The 18,965-nt window shown below is 36.7% G+C and overlaps 3 protein-coding genes across 3 annotated transcripts; 1 reads left to right on the forward strand and 2 right to left on the reverse strand.

Annotated features, from left to right (window-relative positions):
* Positions 1–6,365: 6,365 nt before the first annotated feature.
* Positions 6,366–8,063, reverse strand: LOC123665350 (zinc finger protein 492-like). Its single transcript, XM_045599666.1, has 2 exons — positions 7,806–8,063; positions 6,366–7,558 (listed from the first exon to the last, which is right to left on the reverse strand). The coding sequence occupies exon 2, from the start codon at positions 7,545–7,547 to the stop codon at positions 6,408–6,410; it is 1,140 nt and encodes a 379-aa protein (XP_045455622.1). The 5' UTR covers positions 7,548–7,558; positions 7,806–8,063; the 3' UTR covers positions 6,366–6,407.
* Positions 8,064–9,034: 971 nt separating this feature from the next.
* On the forward strand, positions 9,035–10,016 carry LOC123665360 (39S ribosomal protein L51, mitochondrial). The gene is made up of 4 exons (XM_045599676.1): positions 9,035–9,293; positions 9,383–9,502; positions 9,574–9,718; positions 9,797–10,016. The coding sequence occupies exons 1-4, from the start codon at positions 9,232–9,234 to the stop codon at positions 9,938–9,940; spliced, it is 471 nt and encodes a 156-aa protein (XP_045455632.1). The 5' UTR covers positions 9,035–9,231; the 3' UTR covers positions 9,941–10,016.
* A 5,583-nt stretch (positions 10,017–15,599) lies between these two features.
* LOC123661766 lies at positions 15,600–17,740 on the reverse strand. The gene is made up of 2 exons (XM_045596708.1): positions 16,151–17,740; positions 15,600–15,638 (listed from the first exon to the last, which is right to left on the reverse strand). The coding sequence occupies exons 1-2, from the start codon at positions 17,738–17,740 to the stop codon at positions 15,600–15,602; spliced, it is 1,629 nt and encodes a 542-aa protein (XP_045452664.1).
* Positions 17,741–18,965: the final 1,225 nt, after the last annotated feature.

Below are 18,965 nucleotides of genomic sequence, written 5' to 3' on the forward strand. Positions count from 1 at the left end.
TCTTCAGCATCATTACTTCAGCCTATCGCAGTTCACTGCTGAATATAGACCTCCACGAATTCGCGCCAAAAATGGCGTGATATCATGTATGTTGCCCATAGTCACTACGCTGGGCAGGCGGTTTGGTGACCGCAGGGCTGGATTTGTCGCACCGAAGACGCTGCTGCCTGTCTTCAGCCTGTGTATTTCAAAGCCAGCAGTTGGATGGTTATCCCGCCATCGGTCGGCTTTTTAAGTTCCAATGTGGTAGTGGAACTGTGTTATCCCTTAGTCACCTCTTACGACACCCACGGGAAGAGATATTATTTTCCCGAATAATGAAAATAAATTAAGTTATAATTTATAAATTAAGTTAAATATTTTTAACCTCCATCTTACGTAAATGGTGGGCGGGGGGGTTCAGGCAAAACTCACTAAATCTCACTTAAGATATGGGAGGAGTCTAAAATGATCGAATAATAGCTCACGTAATTAATGGATGCCTCCTAATTTTAATGAATTAAAGGAGTTTTGCTTGAAGACAAAAGTCGTCAAGCAATGCGTCCTGCCTGTGTTAACATAAGGAGTCAAGACGTGGACACTGACGAAGGGACTGGTCCACAAGTTTAAAGTCACTCAACGTGCAATGGAACGGGCTACGCTTAGGGTATCTCTCAAAGATAGGATTAGAAATTAGACTATCCGCGAGAGAACAAAAGTAACCGACATAGCCCACAGAATTAGTAAGTTGAAGTGGCAGTGGGCTGGTCATCTGTGTCGCAGGACCGATGGCAAACCCAGTGTGGGACGTCCTCCGGCCCGTTGGACCGACGATCTACGTAAGATCGCCGGTGTAAGCTCGATGAGGATTGCGGAAAACCAAGATATCTGGTGCGAACTTGGGTAGGCTTATGTCCAGCAGTGGACTGCAATAGGCTGAACTGATGATGATGATGAGAGGAGTTATAAGAAATACAGTTCATTCCCATCTAAAATCATCAACACTATTTGAAATTGTTTTGCTGAGCCTAGAATCTTCTACATGACCTTAAATCTTTTTCTAGACCAAGAATCTTTCCTAGCAAAAATGTTTCTATTCTGATCCGGCGGTCGCGGATTCGATACCCTTTCGGTGTGGATATGTGTTTTTAAACATTTATTTCCGGTCTAGTTGTTAGTGCTTGTGGATCTCATACGTTAAGCTGTCGGTCCCGGTTGTTATCATGTACACCTGATAGGCTGATAGCGATCATTACTCATAGTAGGAAGTATATCCGCCAGCCCGCATTGGAGCAGCGTGGTGGATAATCTTTGATCTTTCTCCTACATGGGGAAAGAGGCCTATTGCACAGCAGTGGGATATTACAGGCTGAAGCTAAGAAGCTAAATATCCATCCCGTGCGGGACTTGAAGCCGCTAACCACCGGTGTATAAGCGCGTACAATGGCATACGCACCGCTACACTAGAGCAGTACCTAGTTGTTAATTTCATAGTTTATAACTTTTCAACCTACTTGAGTTCCTAAGTGTGTGTGGCGAAAGTTTTTTTATCGGAATTACTTGCAGGTTCGATTTTCTCTTGGAGAAAACATTTATAGTGATTTTTATAATAAATTATAGTCCTCTGGTAATTATCGTTACTTGGTAGGGTAAATAATGTATTGTGGTGTTAAGGAAAAGGGAGATAAGTCAAAATTTTAAAAATGAGATTATTTGCACTTATTGGTTTAAAATATTAATTGCGTTAATAAATAATTAGGAACTGTTTTTTGAAAAATTAAAGAAAAATAAAAATATTATTTAATTCAGAGCAGTCTGTACTTACCTACCTACATACAGAGCCGTTTTGTGTCTGGCGAGTGCGGCACTCTTAAAAATAACTTGTTTAAGTTTTTAGGAGTGTAAAAGATTTAATGTGAATGTATTATTTAATAATGAAAAAATAAAGAAAAAAAAATTAACTAAATTACAATTTTCTAACCAATCAAATGAACTGTTTCTTTATTAATTGACCATTGTGAAAAGTAGAAATATTATTATTATTTAAATATATTAATAGTTTTCCTTTACACCACATAATTATTGTCAAGGGTAAAAAAAAAAAACCTGCATGAAAATCATTCATTATAAATTAACAAGTAAAAACGTAGAGTAACGGAAAGTAGTTTCGTTTAATTGTGGTTTCATCATTACATTATTTTATGTCGTCAGCTACTTCAGCAACTGCTTTACAATTGCTTCAATTTTTTTTGCTTGAATTTTTAAAGTTACAATCTTTAGTAAATATTTTACTATGTTCATTCTGCAATGATTAATAAGTAGCGGTTTGATTTCGGTGGAATAATAAGATTCTCTATGAATAATTGCAAGTTTACAGGATTGCTACACTGTAATAGAGATAAAACTAGGTAGGTATAGTTCGCGTCATGTAAAAAGAACGCTGAAAGAAACTGGAGGGGGTGCGTTTGCGCATGGGTATACTCGCGCACAAGTACTACTGTTTTATTTTTTAATTAGGCTTTCACTCGCGGCTTCGTATAATGGTTATTGGTAGGTACATTAAAAAATACTAGAAATACAAGTGCGAATAATTCGGACTAAATAAGTATAATAATTATCACTTTACAAAATCACAATTTTTTTTTAAACAAAAGCAATAACAAATTTTTTAGTTATTGAAATGTCGTATTCAAAAATAATTATTATCTGTACTCTCGATATTCGTATCTTAATAGTTTTTATGTGTTTAAAATGATAAATTGATAATTGTTTTTTAGTGAAATAAATAGTAAATGGAGAATTTTGTAATTAAAAACTTTTGTGCGCGATAATAGTTTGAGTCGACGTCGAACTGTCAACCGCAGTCAACCAATAGCACACCGGCAAGCATGCGACAAGTGATAAACACTCCCGTCCCCCTACCCCGTACCACCAAATAGACCGATAAATCGCTTCTGCGCAGCTTCAAGGCCAGCGTTCTTTTTACATGACGCGAACTATATTTACTATAATAACTAAATTCATATGAACACATGTTTTCTTATGCTAGGTGCATAAATTATATAACACCATACTAAACTCTATAAAGAAAATATACCGTTTAATATAAATTGATTGAAAAAATAAAGAAATTCGTAACGTTAAGTTCTAAGCATTATTTGTACTATAGCACTAAATATGCTATACTAAAATCTTAACATAAAATGAATATTACTTTTGATTTTAGCATTGTATAGGCATTGAAATTACGTACTGTAACTTTTTTAGGCGTAATGCGAATATTTTAACCTGTGTTAGTGTTTCCTATTCCGGTTCAATAAGTGGTTCTCCATTAGAAATCATTCTTAATATTTTGATGTTACATGAAAATTTATTTCAGAATCTTAATTTCTAAAAATTTATATCAGCACATAAAGGCAATTTATCAAAAGTAGTCATCTCCAAATTAAAAATTTTAAAGCAATGATTTTTAGATATTTACTAGCTGACTCGGCAAACGTTGTCTTGCTGCTGAACGCTATATTAAAAATAGGAGTTAGTGGTAGAAGGGTGAAAATTTAGGGTTGTATGTATTTTTCAACGCCACATCATAATAAAATAAAGAATAAATAATTTATCTAAAAATTAAAAAAAAATAGGGGTGGACCACCCTTAACATTTAGGGGGATGAAAAATATATGTTGTTCGATTCCCAGACCTACCCAATATGCACACAAAATTTCATGAGAATCGGTCAAGCCGTTTCGGAGGAGTTTAACTACAAACACCGCGACACGAGAATTTTATATATTAGATTATCTTTACTGAATATTGAAACCACTTGAATTATTAAAAACTGAGATAGGTAGTTTTGAAAGTTATCTCCTTTTATACAGGTACAGATCAAAATAATTTTTAATTCTGCACCGAAATAAAATTTTGAAAAAGATTACTAAATTTATAATCATTTTTAAGTGACTAAAAAGCAAAAATAAATACAAAATTAATTATAAACGAAGTTATAATATTTGCATTACGCGAAAGTCATAAACGCTTTCAATAAATAAACTCATAAAAACAATTTCTTTGGACACAATACGATTAATTGCCTTATTAAATCTTTTAAAATACAAAAATATTTAACTATAATGATATAAATAATAATATTGCCGTTACGTTTATAAAGATCCCTTAAAAATAAAGCTGTATCTAAACTTAAATATTACATTAGGTCAGTTTTTAACATCTCCTGATAGGTGAACTGACAAAGAGTCAAATATCTTCACATGATATATGACTATTTAATTAAAACTTTCGACGTTATACAATACACATGTTGATAATTATATACATAATTATTTTATAATTCTCTGACTCCGCATCTTTGATCGTAATAAAATATGCGATCTTTATTGTCTTAGTTGTAATTGACTGATACACCAGCCTCTTATTATTGCAGTTTGGTTTGACAATCTATGTAAGTTTAACCACTATCTGTGCGACTGCTGTTATTGTATGAGCTAAAATATTAGATTGATATTGAATACAACAATAACACAATGTGTGCGTAGCCAGGTGACTCACATATTATCGCAGTGTTCAGAACACATAGCAATTCATACAGTACCTATGACGCATTATGCATATCAAATATGTATTTATGCTTCAGTACTCATTAAATTAAAACTTGTAATTTATGGGCTTAAGACGATAATCTTACATAAAAAATCATCTATGATAAATATATATATATAAACAATAAGTGTTTATCTAGCTTTTACCCTATGTATAAAACTAGATTATTCTTATATCAAAAATTAAAGACATTGTATGTGAAAACAATTGTAAATAGCAACAACTAAACATGATTAATAAAGCCTCGAAAATGAAGTCTTTTTATAACTTGTAATAAATATAAATAAAATAATTTTAAAAAATGATTAAAGGTAGAACATGAAAATATAATATTAATTAAATAATAATTTTAATAAGGCTTGCTCAATTTAAAAAGAGCCTGTTATAAAAAAAAAAAAAAAAAAAACTGTAAATCTCTAAACAGTATTAAGGACCTACTATATAAGATATAATCAAGCACTTTTAAAGATTCAATGTCAAAACTTTATATTTCTTGCTGTTTCATTTTTAAACATTTTTAGATATATCCATTATAATAAGTCCTTAAAATAGGATCCTATGGATATAAGCAATAGTTTTCAGTGTATAACACTTCTAGAATAAATATTATGAGTGACCACACTCAAGAAAATTTTTAAAACCACAACATGCTTATGGCTTAGCCAAAGGTCATTGCACTTTACAGTTGACCTAGATCTTATGTCATAAATGTAAGTCTCATACATAGTTGTCCTTAAATAATATGAAGATTATACACCTATAATAATCAATATACAACATGAAAAATATTTGGAGCAAGATGTACATTGGAGCATTGGAAATATAAAAGATGCTTTATGCACAGACTCCATCAACCTTTACACATAAAACTAAGGTATTATGTTCTAAAAATTATAAAAAAAAATATAGCTTTTACAATTTTCCAAAATAGAAAAATAAAAAATTATAATTAATACTGCACTCTAATTAGTCATTAGTCTAAATCAGTCAATGCATTCATTCAAACAATAAATAATATCTGTCATTTTAAAAGTACAAGTCTGGTCTGGTAAAGCTGTTCCGTGGAAACTTACAGGTGTACTATAATATTATTACAAAATAAAAGGTGGGTAACCATTTGAGCATATTCTTGGAATCCAAATAAACAGCTGAAAAGTTAAGCAAATATATCATCGGTTAAATATTAAAGTGACATTATTCAAAAATAGCAAATTTTGCAATACACACATTTAAAGTTTTTACTTTTATTAAAATTAATTTCTCCTTATAAGTTTTATATTTACATGTAAGTGTTATATATAATTTTAAAGGTATTTATATAAAGATTAAGATATCGTTGTTATTTAAAAAAATAAATATGTTTATATAAAATGGTAGAGCAACGTTTTTCTTCAATCAATATGGCGATGACCACGTACCAAAATGATACTGGTGTCATCTAGTGAGCTTGACATGTAAGATCTTTTATCCATATAAAAATAATGTTGATAACAGACTTTCCAGTAATAACCTTACTTTTAAAATTTTTGAGAAATGTCATTTTTCCATTTAATTGACAATATTTGCTAATCTTTATAAATATGCTCAAATAGTAATACTTATTTATATTGTTTTATACTTAATAGCTACATTCTAAATTTAAATGGTAATAATAAAGCAAGTTGTGAGGCGGGATATTTGCATCAGTCTTGTGAAATTCTCAATTGTGTAAATTATTACTGTCATTGATTCAACCATTTGGTAAACTGTATATATAAATAAAAACAGAAAAAAATTGTGTTTAAATCTACTTTTAAAATATTGGTTCTATGTTATCAGTTCATTTCTGATTTTAAAGATGATAGAGTAGCATCTAGAACTCTATTAGCAGCGTAGCTCGGTATATTCAGATATGCTGGTTTGTCATGCTCGCATAGGCCTGGCTGTGTACAGCAGCGGCTCAATGGAGCTCCAGCAGTGTTTGAACTGCTGCCACCAGCATCAAGGGTGTTTCCTAAACAGATCATTTTGTGATTATTAAACTGTTCCAAGGATCGAAATTGCTCTCCACAATTATCACATTTTAACTCTCGGGCATGGACTTTTTTGTGGCTGTTTAATGATCTTGAATTGTCAAAGACTTTAGTACACATATCGCAGTACTTCAGTACTTTCTCTCCTGTACAAACCACTTTATGATTGTTGAGTCTATCTAATGACATGTAACGTTTGTTGTTGCACAAATCACATTTGAACTGCTTCTGTGGTACACGTCCTGTGTGAACTTGCATGTGTTTTCGTAAGTTACTTTTATCTTTGATATATTTTGAGCACACTGAACATTTGTTCACATCTTTTCGAGTATGGCTTGCGTCTAAATGCCGTCGTAAGTGGGATTTTTTGTAAAAAGGTTCCAAGCAGATTTGGCATCTGAATGGCTTTTGTGCAGGATGAACTCCTGTCAAGTGAGTGTTAAATTCAAGAATTGTAGGGTAACTTTTCCTGCAGTGCGGACAATGAAATAATTTTCGACATATAGCCACACTGGAATCACAGAAAGGGTCCGAGCAATCATCACAAAAGGAGTCTAGCCCTGCAGGTGGCGGAGGCGTTGGCGTCGTTTGAAACTGATCCAAGTCATTTTGTAAAGGATCTGTATCTGGTGTTCCTGCACCGCTGGGTTCTTGTTTTACTTTTGTTTGATCACTGTTTTCTGAAAAATCATCCTGCGATGGAACACTCCGTGAAGTACTCGCTAACATCCACCAAGGATTATAGTGCCACGTTCCTAATCCCTGCCCTTTTATATCAGTTGGTTTTGTTTGAGTTTCAGCATTAGAAAAACCAGGAAAACTTGGTAGTTCTTGGTGTTTAGGTTTTGAAGACTCGAATATACTATGTTGAGATATTAGGTGTTCATAATCGCTAGATTCCAACTTACGTTCGTTTCTATCAATTTGGTCTTTTTTAGACATATTTAAAGTTTCTGTAATGGAATAAAATCATAATTAGCATAAAACTATTTTTTTAAAATAATAATAGTACTAAATATCTACAAATTGTATATTGTTTACGTAAACTTGAGAACAAAAACATAACAAGTAAACAAACAACGCAAATGAGCGAAGTGACTGTTTTTTAAGCAATCAACAATATAAAAAACATTTATTTTTGTGAGAATTTATTGAGATTAATCAAAACATTCAGTTTTTAATGACATATTTAATACATACTTTTCAAACTTTTTCTTACGAAATAGAATAATTTCAAAGCATTTCGGCCATTTTGTTTAATTGAAATATAGATAACAGATAGTATATTACCTGTTTTATTTACAAAGATAGTAATAGTAGAAAAACGTAAAACTACATTATTACTTATCCTTTAAGATTTTAAATCATAACGAAGTGGATTTCTTTGTAATATGATTATTTTAATTTATATAACAACATAACATAAAAAAAAGGATGAAATCCACATGAAATGCGGATGAAGACACACTAAGAGAGATATTATTTACCTACTATTGATGGAAATGGTTATTATATGCATGGTGCTTTTAAAAAAATAATACTTATTACTTTATTTATTTTATTTTATCAAATATAGTGCAATTTCTTCAAACTAAAGTTATAATTTAATTTTTAGGTCATAAGACTATTAAGTGGATAGGGGAGATGGTTGCCTCAATAAATGTCGCCAATGACATTGAGCTCGGCTAAGATTCGGGTGCGGCCATTGCCCTACGTTGTTCTACCTTTTGGGCTTCGACCTTTAGTTGTAGGCGCTGCGAGTCGCTCTGTGCGGTTTCCTCGAGAGTCGGCGATGCAGGAGTGAAGGTGTTTTGGATTTATATCATAAGTAATTAAGATCCTCCCTCCTGTCATCGTAGACAATGACCTCACTGTTCTTGGAGGCAATTAGGCAGCCGTACCTATCTGATACGTCGCCTCTATCATAGTCGACTCTCATCGAATCCACACTGATTCTTCCGGGTATTCCCCCGGGGATCTCGCTCAGCCGCTGTAGCCACAAACTGTACTGCGCGTAGACGGACGTCTCTCCCCATTCGAAAACTGCGATCTCTTTGTTTTTCAACCGCAATAAACGATAGGTCGAGTCACTCACCTGCCCTTGCGCTAGCGCTATGATTTTTGTGCGCCTTATGCTTGTCTTTTGGGTGCTACCGTTTATCACTAAGGCAAGCCCCGGCGAAATCGCCAGCCGATTGCGTTCTTCGGAGCGACAGAAGCTTATCTCCATTCTCTCCACTTCGCTGTTGTGTGTTTGTGTTGTTAATGTTACCTACTTATTATGTTAATACTTTGATTGATTGATTGGTTTAATGGCTTTCAGTTGTGCCAGAGAAGCAAGTACTTTGGTATATTAAATTATTGACATTTGACATAAGAGTATTAAGTATCTGTTCTCATATGAGTCATAAGTTTCTGTAAGTATTACTATACTCTGTGGTCATAAGTCATAAGAGTTTCTTAGGAGTCACAGGCATAATTATTAAGTAATAAGATTCAAATTAAACTTTAAATAGAAATTCTTTTGATAAGTGCTATTGATGTTATTGTTAATATGGATTATTATCAATAATATTAACGGAAAAGAATTATATCTGTAGTTAAATAAATCACATTAATATTCTTAATGGAGTGGTTAAGTTCGACTATTCTTAAATCGCTTTGGCGACCTACTGTAAATATTGTTAGGTTAGATATTTTTTACAATTTTAATTGTAATAATAATATATTTAATAATGATGTTTTGTAAAATCGAATAAGTAGTGTGTATTTTATAGAACGAGGTATCATGCGGACAAAACGAGACTTGTAAGACGGTATGGATACGAAGAAAAAATTTGGAGTGGAGGGTTAATGCCACGGTCAGAGGGAAGACGATTGCCAATGCCGGAGTACAGGTAGGATGCGTTCGATATGTACGAATCCGTATTTTTTAGAAATGTTGATGAAACTGGCATTTTCATTATAGACCTCTTAACCCATGGACAGAACGCCGGGCATTATTTGGTCAAAATGACTACATAGATATACTAGGTTCTGGTGATTTACATCCTGTTAAGACTTTGTATACATTGCCGTCATGGATTAAAGGAGTTAGTGGCCATGAGTATCATGTAAGTTAATATTTTTAAAATTATTTATTGATTTTTGTAGCCCGACAAAATTGAAGGAAATGCTTATTAAAATTTCAGATTCTTCTTCGTAAGAAGAAAATGTTTGCTCGTACTGGGACACCAGTAACGAGACCAACTAAATGGAAGGAATATGAAAAACGTTTGTCTTTCTTATATAGAAAACTTAATCGGAAAACAAAAACAGGCCCATCATCAACTTAAAAAGATATTTATTCAGTGTTTTTGTAGTTAGTTATTAAAGTTAATATAGTTAAATGGCATGTTTTTTATTAGACAACATCTTGTTATTTATTCTGTCAGCCTTCTTTGTATTTACAATAATTAACTTAAAATATCAAATTTGAAAAAAAACTAAAAAAATTTCTTCACTAAATATATATTTTTATATATTAACATTAACACTTAAAACAAGAAACTTAATGGCCTTGACTAGTACATTTTAAAAATAACATTACATGGAAGAAAGAAAAACTGTTAAGAGGAAAGGGTACCGGCTCTTTCTCCATACAAACGTAGTCGACTGTTTTCTCCCTGGATAATGACACTAGATCAAATATTTTTGTGACATAGAACTCTTTGCTGCCATGACCATGCCCCTATGTTTTGATTTTTTTCATATTCTTATTATCATAGGAATTAGGAGACTTCAAAAACTCAAAATATTGCATAATTTTTTGTACATTTTCAGACACTCATTAAAAAAAATATATGCATAATTTCAAAAAAATGAGAACATAGGGGCATAGCCGAAGTCTTCTTTTATTTTCTAAAAAATTTTTTAAAAATAATTGCCATGTTTTGAGGAGAAAACAGTTGACTACGAAATACTGTTTTGGTCAAAAATTATCTACCTAAAACGGTCTGAGCTGCAGTTGTCCCTTTCTTGCTTTTTGGGGGATAGGTCTGGGGGAGAGAAGGGTCAAAGCAATACGTATATACGCCAGCGAAGTGATGCCTCATAGTCGATAATTATATCGATACACTAGTGTTGTAATTTTTAGTCGATATTTTCTAAAATTCGTATTAACAAAATTAAATAATTTCTCTTTTCATAAGTACAATAAAACCGTATTTGTATATGCGGTTTTTATTGTTACACTGTGCAAACCTGGGCTAACGAAGGGTTTCGCTAACAAATAACAATGATAATTATGGTAAATAACTGTGTGGTTTGTTTTTGGTATCAAATTAAAGGGCTCAATACAAGGATTTCAAAAAAGTATATTATGATTTTCATTACCGTAATACTAATAAAAAATACAATAAGAAAGTTTAAAAAATTAGGACTCTGCTCTTTCCCATGCCTATGCCAAGCAAGCTGCGAGCGCTTCTTCCTCGCCTCCTAGGCGAAAAACAACTTCGGGGTTTACTCTTTCCAATATATTTTTTTATCAATTTCGGAATACTCTGTAAAAAGTTATGCATGGTCAAACATAAATAAATATCGGTACGTGGCGACTTTAGAACCTCCTCTGTTTTTTTTCATCGGTAAAAAATTGCTTAGTTGTTTTCTTGACATTACTGAGGAGCAGATTATTAAATTTGGTCGAATCTATGTACCTATGCGATTCGTATTTGGACTTCGCAAATAGAATCATATTTCTGAATTGCGTAAAAAACTCAAGTGGCACCACTGGCGTAGCATTCCTTGGGACCCCGGGAACCTTGGGGCCCTGTATCAAAATTAGTGGGGGGGGCAGGCAAATGATGGGTAAAGATTTCTCACAAAAAAATGCTTGCATTGAATTAAAATAAATATTTATTGATTATAAGTTATTACTTCCTCCTAGAATAGACAATAGTGAGTGTAGTCTGCTGTAGCTGTTCCTGTTCCATCGAAATCCTTAGGTAATTTTTTATCAGTTTTAGTTTTGAAAAACATCAAGTTAATACCTCCGGAAAACTGGATGCAAGGCTATTGAATTTTATCAGTAATAATTCCATGAGTTCTATAATGGAATGAATGTTTTGAATATCGGATTTTAAGCTAATTTAAAGAGCTTGCAGTTCCAAGCTGGAGAGTTATTAGCCTTGACCTGCAGCAATAGATGCCGGGAATCGTTCGCTTCAGCCTGTGAGGCCAATACTATTAGTGAATTCCTATGAATCTTCCGCATTTATATGGGGGATTCACAGGCGCATAACCTGAAGAAGAGATTCAACGCTGCCTCCAGGTCTTACAGGTAGTAAATCGCTAGGGCAAAGTTCAAACACATCAGAATTGGTGAGAGACTATTGGGCTTTCCAAATAGAACCCGTGCCTTTTGTTTCTTACAAAAGCTGTCGAAGGTAACTTTTTTTAGTCTACACTTCCATCATTGCGCTAACCTGAAGGCTCTCTGGCACATTATGCGAAAAAGTAAGTGAAAATTCTTTGCACTCTTTTTGCGTCGAATTCAACTCTTGACGATGAGGGAAAAGCACCATCGAGCATTCCACGGTGCGAGCACGCGATGCGTAATGTGCACTATGAGCAGTGTCGTTTGTCGTGTTCTGCATTATTTCGATGTTAAGAAGTCAAGTGGTGCTAATTGTATCCACCAGTGGTTTGCAACCAATGTGCGAGCTTCGTGCGCATTCTTTCCGCGTACATTCAAAGTGTGGAATGACCTTGCTAAAATTTGGGGGTTTTCAAGCGTCTAGTGTCTACATCTTTTCTCTAAAGGCCATGGGCGACGGTAGCCGTTATAAATCAGATGGCTTCGTCTGCTTGTGTGCCCCATTCTTATATAAAAAAAAGATTAATTCATTGTTCATAATGATTAACTGAATCCCGAAATAAACGATACAGAATGTTATCAACAATTGGGCGCACGCTTGACTCGGATAAAAAATGTGAAAACTCTATAGGTATGTATGACAGTTTTTTTTATTCTTTTTTCCAGGAAGCACAAGATTAAGTGACATTGTGGATAACATTTTACTAATTTTTGCTTACACACCTTAGGGGCCCTGTTGTTTTTTTTTTAAATCTTTATTTTGTTTAGGGACTTTTGTCTACACAGACATGCCAGCCCCATCATACCCTAATTCTCCTCCCTGTAAATAGGGGGCCCCGTATCATTGATACGGCTGATACGGCAGTAGTTACGCCCTGAGTGGCATCCAATTCCCTACTGCGGGAATACGTATATTCTCAACTTACTTTATTCTTTTTAACCCTGTTGTACCTGCTTATCTAAAACGACGATTTAAATTTCTTACTGATTCCAATGAACGCAGTCTTCGTTCTGAGGAAAGCTTACTTCTTGAATTTCCCTCTCACTCCTCTTTCTTTTATACTAAATCTTTCACTGTTCAAGCTTGTCGACTTAGGAATTCTATAGACGTGTAAAATCGGTTTCTATTTTTAACAGACTTCCAAAAAAGGAGGAAGCTCTCAATTTAACTGTATTTTTTATGTATGTTACTTCAGAACTTTTGACTGAGTGGACCGATTTCAACAATTTTTTTTTCTAATCGAAAGGTGGTGTGTGTCATTTGGTCTCACTTAAGTTTATTTGAGATCTAACAACAACTTTTCGAGTTATATAAATAATACGTTTTTACTTGACTATTTTCGTCGACCTACGTTGTATTATACCGCATAACTTTTTACTGGGTGTACCGATTTTGATGATTTTTAATTTAATCGAAAGCTGATGTTTATCGTGTAGTCATATTTAAATTTCATCGAGATCTGATAACAACTTTTTGAGTAATTTTTAATAACGCGTATTTACTTGACTATATTTTCTTCTACCTTTGTTGTATTACATGTCGATGTAATTGAAGTCGGCTTTTTTTCCTTTGCGTACAAGTCGAACTCGGTCTACCCAGTCAAAAGTTCTGAAGTAACATATATACAAAAAAAAAAAGAAAAATACAGTCGAATTAAGAACCTCCTCCTTTTTTGGAAGTCGGTTAAAAACCAATCTGATACGTATTATTATTTTCTGTTGGTGTACAATAAAGTGTATTGTTATGTTATGTCATGTTAATCAACCTCTCTTTAAAAAAATTCAATCGATTACGTAATTTGCCTAACTAAAAAAACATAAATAAAATAATAATTGAAAATAATAATGTGTGAAATTGGTGTGATTTATTTAGCTATCTTTGTGTAATTATTGAATTTTTATCTTGTTCCAGCCTTTTCAATTGACTTTCTAATAGTTGTTCTTCACGCAGGCGGCTTTTCTTGTTTTTTTTTTTTAATTATAATATTATTTTTAACCATTGTTATATCGCCGCAATTATATGTTAATTAATACATATAACCTATACCTATGTATTAATAACTGCGACAAACATGAGACATTACAAATTATATAGGTACTAAGACAAACATTTTATACTATGTATGTACTACATTACATATGTATACTATACTTACACTATGTACTACATGTATACACTATAATTATGTATATATTTCATTACCCATTCTTACACACACCTCAACCATGTAATTACATACCTAATTCATAAATAAAGTACCTAAGTATTTAGATAATTACTTACAAAAATATAGACATGTATAAGTCACAAAGAGTATCAAAGTCAAAATAATAAAACATAATAATAAGTAGTTTATGAAATTCAATAATAGTAAGCCGAGTCACAGCAATACGATGCAGAACAAATTCAATAAAACAAGCCAAATTCAGAAAAATAGCACTATGCGCTATATGTACTCGTAGTCAATCACAAACGAAAGACGCGATTACTAAAATATCGTCAACAATTAATAGCTGAATAGCCGGCGCACGCACACTAACAACACGACAGTCACACATAGAAAAAACGGAGCGGAGATGGCGCGGGGCGCGGTAGCGGCATGCAGCGCGACAGAAACATTTTATTCAAATACCTTTTTTTAAAAAGTCTCTTCGGTACCCTTTCCTCTTAAGTATCATTTTAAACAAAGATTATAAAGGTATAGGTAACAAATTTTGTCAATATTTATTAGTATAAACTAACGTTAACAATCAAGTTAATTGTTTTTTTTTTTTTTTTTTGTCAAATAGGCAGGCATTTGACCACAATCTCACCTGATGTTAAGTGACGATGCGGTCGAAGGTGGAGCATGCCTGCCTAATAACAGCCTATTCACTCTGGCCTTGAAGGCACCCAGATTGTATCGTTCGGGAAACACAGACGCGGGTAACGAGTTCCATTCCTTACCTGTGCGCATCAGGAAAGTAGTGCCAAAGCGTTTTGTGCGCGTAGGTGGCATATCAATGACATAAGGATGGAACGATCGACCGCGCCTAGTGTCCCGATAGCGGAAGGTTGTTGGGGGAATTAGATCGTGCAATTCCTTCGCACACTCACCGAAATATATTTTGTAGAACACCGACAGACGAGCTACCCTACGCCGATGATAGAGACTCTGCAACTTGGTGTTTGTCAGAGTAGGGTCACCTATGAGTCTCTTAGCTCGTTTTTCCACCGAGTCCAAAGTTGCCAGTTGGTATTTGGTGGATCCATCCCAAAGATGGCAGCAATACTCCATACAAGACCGAACTTGTGCTTGATATAGTTGAAGCAGCGGTTCTGGAGTGAAGTATCGCCTGACCTTAGAGAGAATATCTAGTTTTTTGCTGCAGTTTTTGCTTTGGACTCGATGTGTTGCCCAAAGTTCAGATTGGACGATAGCTCTACACCGAGGAGCTGTAGGGAGTCGGTAATTTCTACAGAAACATCCCGGAAAGTCGGAGCCAGGTGTAAAGGGCTCCGTTTAGAGGAGAACACACACGCCTGTGTTTTTGTAGCGTTGAACGTGACCAGATTGGCATCGCCCCATTCGGAGACTGCCTGGAGGGCGACGTTCAAGCGGCTGACCATATCCTCTCGACAAGACTGGATAACATCCTTACTAGCCCTTGCACTCGAAAAGTATCTGTCCGTCACTGTGCTGTCGTCAGCATATCCAAAGGTACCGGGGACGAGCAGATCGTTAATATGCAGCAGGAAGAGGGTAGCGGGCAAGACTGATCCCTGAGGAACACCGGCGTCGATAGCCTTTTGGTCCGACGAGTACCCGTCAAGGACAACTTGTATTGAACGTTCGCTCAGGAAGTCAGAAATCCAAGTGCAAAGGCCAGGTGGAATACCATATGAAGGAAGCTTGCTTATAAGGCTCGCGTGCCAAACCCTGTCAAAGGCCTTCGAGATATCGAGAGACACGGCAAGTGCTTCGCCGTGTTTGTCAATGGCCTCACTCCATATATGTGTGGCATACACTAGAAGGTCCCCAGTCGAACGGTGCTGGCGGAAACCGTACTGCCGGTCGCTGAGAAGATCGTTACTTTCCAAGTGGGCCAAGAGTTTGTTGTTTAGTGCGCGTTCCATAGTCTTACAGAGTATGGACGTGACCGAGATGGGACGGTAATTGACAGGGTCTGCACGACTACCTTTTTTGGGCACAGGCTGCACGTTGGCAAGCTTCCAAGACTTCGGCACTTTGCCAGTCTTAAGTGACAGGTGGTACAGGCGTGTAAGAGGTGAAGACAACTCAGGGGCACAGGTACGCAGGACTATCGCTGGTATACCGTCCGGTCCGCTGGCCTTGTTCACGTCTAGAGTTTGCAGGATTTTAAGGATCTCTTTTTGGCGTATGCGTACTTCTGCCATAATGCAGTCAGCACGAGTTGAGATTGGTGGAGCTTTTCCTGCAACATCCAGACGCGAGTTCTCAGCAAAAAGAGATGCAAACAAATCCGCTTTCTCTTTTGCAGAATGGGCCAGTGATCCATCAGTCCTCAGCAATGGTGGAAGTGACGGCCGACAAAAGTTAGATTCAACGGCTTTTGCCAGGGACCAAAACGCTTTGCTCCCAGAAGGGTAAGAAGCTAGTTTGGCCCCAATGCGGCTGATATGGTTGAATCTAGCCCTGCGTAACGTCCTACATGCCTTGGCGGTTTGGTTAAAAGCTTTCTTCAAATTCCGAGAATTCGGAGACTTGCGCGCTCGAGCTTCAGCCCATGCAGTGTATGCCGACCGCTTTTTGGCTTCTGCACGATAGCATTCCGCATCAAACCATGGGCAAGCTTTTCCATTCGTCGCTACGTCAGAGTATGGTATAAAATATTCCATACCCTGGCGTATAACCGCGGTAATGGCTTCAGCGCAGCTCGACGGATCATCAGAAGAAAAGCATACCTCTCGCCAAGGATAGGACGAGAAAAAGTGACGCATCTCATCCCAATCCGCTGCCTTGTAGCGCCAGACCCGTCTTGGGCCACATGGGGCTTCTTCGGGTGGGGAACAGACGGATATAGATTTTACCAGACAGTGGTCAGAAGTACCCAGTGGTGCAGAAACTGTTATTGAGTAACTGTCTGGATCAGTTGTTAAAAATAGGTCTAAGCAGTTAGTGGTATGAGAGTCTACGTCTGGTACCCTGGTAGCACAATTTACAAGCTGGGTGAGGTCTAACGTCAAGGCTAGTTTACGCACTTCTCTCCCAGCATGGTCGGTCACCTGGTATGGGTATAGCCACTCCTGGTGGTGGGCGTTGAAGTCCCCCAGGATGACTAACTGTGCCGAAGGGTAACGCTCTCGAGCCTTATCCGCCGTTAGGGTAAGATGGTCACATAACTGAGTTGTTTCCACGTCTCCACTGTGCGAACGGTAGACACAGGCATATAGGATTTTCTCCTGTCCTGTGTCCACCAGAACCCATAGGATGGAGTAACTGGATGTCTCAAGGTGCTTAAGACGCTTGATGCAAATGTCATCACGGACGTACACACAGACTCCGGCACGAGGAATGATGAACGAACGAACGATGAACCTGTGCTCCAGAGAATACCCGGGGTAGCTGAGGTACGCCGTGTCAGCCGGACATTTGATCTGCGTCTCAGTGAGGAACAGCAGCTGCGGTTTTTCTGTTTCTAGGTGCTGGTGGACAGATTCGAGATTGGAGTGCAGACCTCGGATGTTAGAGAGGTGCACTTTCAATGGGAGGACGTCCAGCCGCTGTGTATACCTTTTTTTACTATTGTGTGCTTTCATGGGGAGTGAATAGGTTCTGGGGAACGCGAACTGGACGAGGCGGCATCCTACCTACCAGGTGTCAGACTCAACACCGCCGCACGGAGGGGGCCTGACGCGGAGACCGCGGGGACGCCCGAGCCCCTCAGAATGGCTACCTGGTCCTCCCTTCCGGTCGCCAACCGGCAAGGTAGAACATTCTGGGATTTTTCGTCAGGTGGCAGGGCAGCCTTTCACAGGTGGCTATCCTTCTACTTGGGCCCCCAACTTCCTACGGTCGGCCAGCGGCGGCACCGTGCCTCGGATCCCGCTACCCTCCGAAGCCAGGCACCCGATGCGGCAGTGATGAGCAGACAGAATCGGTCACATAGAGTGCCACAACTACCCAGACACATCCCCCAAATGGCTGCTCTGGGACCCGCCCCGGAACACGACGATTGCCGTTTGGCGGCGCGACTTTATCCAGAGGGTGGTAATCAAGCCACGGCCGAAGCCTACCACCGCAAGAATTTGTCGGCTCTTACGACAGGCCTTCTTGCCGGGCCGTAGGAAATCGTATTCTACTGCCCGTCCCTACACGGGGAAAAATATTATATTATATTTATTTTATACTATAGCAGATTAAAAATCTCCACTTTAAACAAAAATTAGCATGATGCTTGATATTTCTTGAACATAGTATTGTAAACCTTTTTATTATGTGACGAAAGTCTAAAAGGCATACATATCTACACATGACCAAAAACTCTTACTTTTATGGTATTACCTACTTGGTCAGCCAGGAAACTCATGATTGTGACTTTTTTTTTTTAATTGAAGCAAAACGTAAGCAACACAGAGCTCTAAATAAAGCTTATGTGAATTTCTGCGATTAATTATTGATACAGCCTGAAAAAGTGCACTGTTAGCCATAGGGCTCTCTGTGTAGAAGGGTCGGAGCTTAATCCATCATGCTGCTGCCTGTTGGACATTTCACCAATGCTGTGACCGACAGCTTAACGTGGTCTCTGAGGCACGGGGGGTAGACCCACAAGGACAGACATCAAAACCAAAAGAAAAATTTGCACAAATACAAATATTCATACCAAGAGGGAATCGAACCGTCTTTGAGCGCATATATGGCACGCATGATACATATTACTACTACACCAGAGTGATGCCCTATTAGTTCTATGCTTCATTAACTTTTTCTAAAAATTAAAATAGGCTGTCGATGGAAATTACTCTTGTTACTTTTACACTTGTC

This window comes from Melitaea cinxia, chromosome 2, assembly GCF_905220565.1.
Source record: "Melitaea cinxia chromosome 2, ilMelCinx1.1, whole genome shotgun sequence".
Taxonomy (NCBI): domain Eukaryota; kingdom Metazoa; phylum Arthropoda; class Insecta; order Lepidoptera; family Nymphalidae; genus Melitaea; species Melitaea cinxia.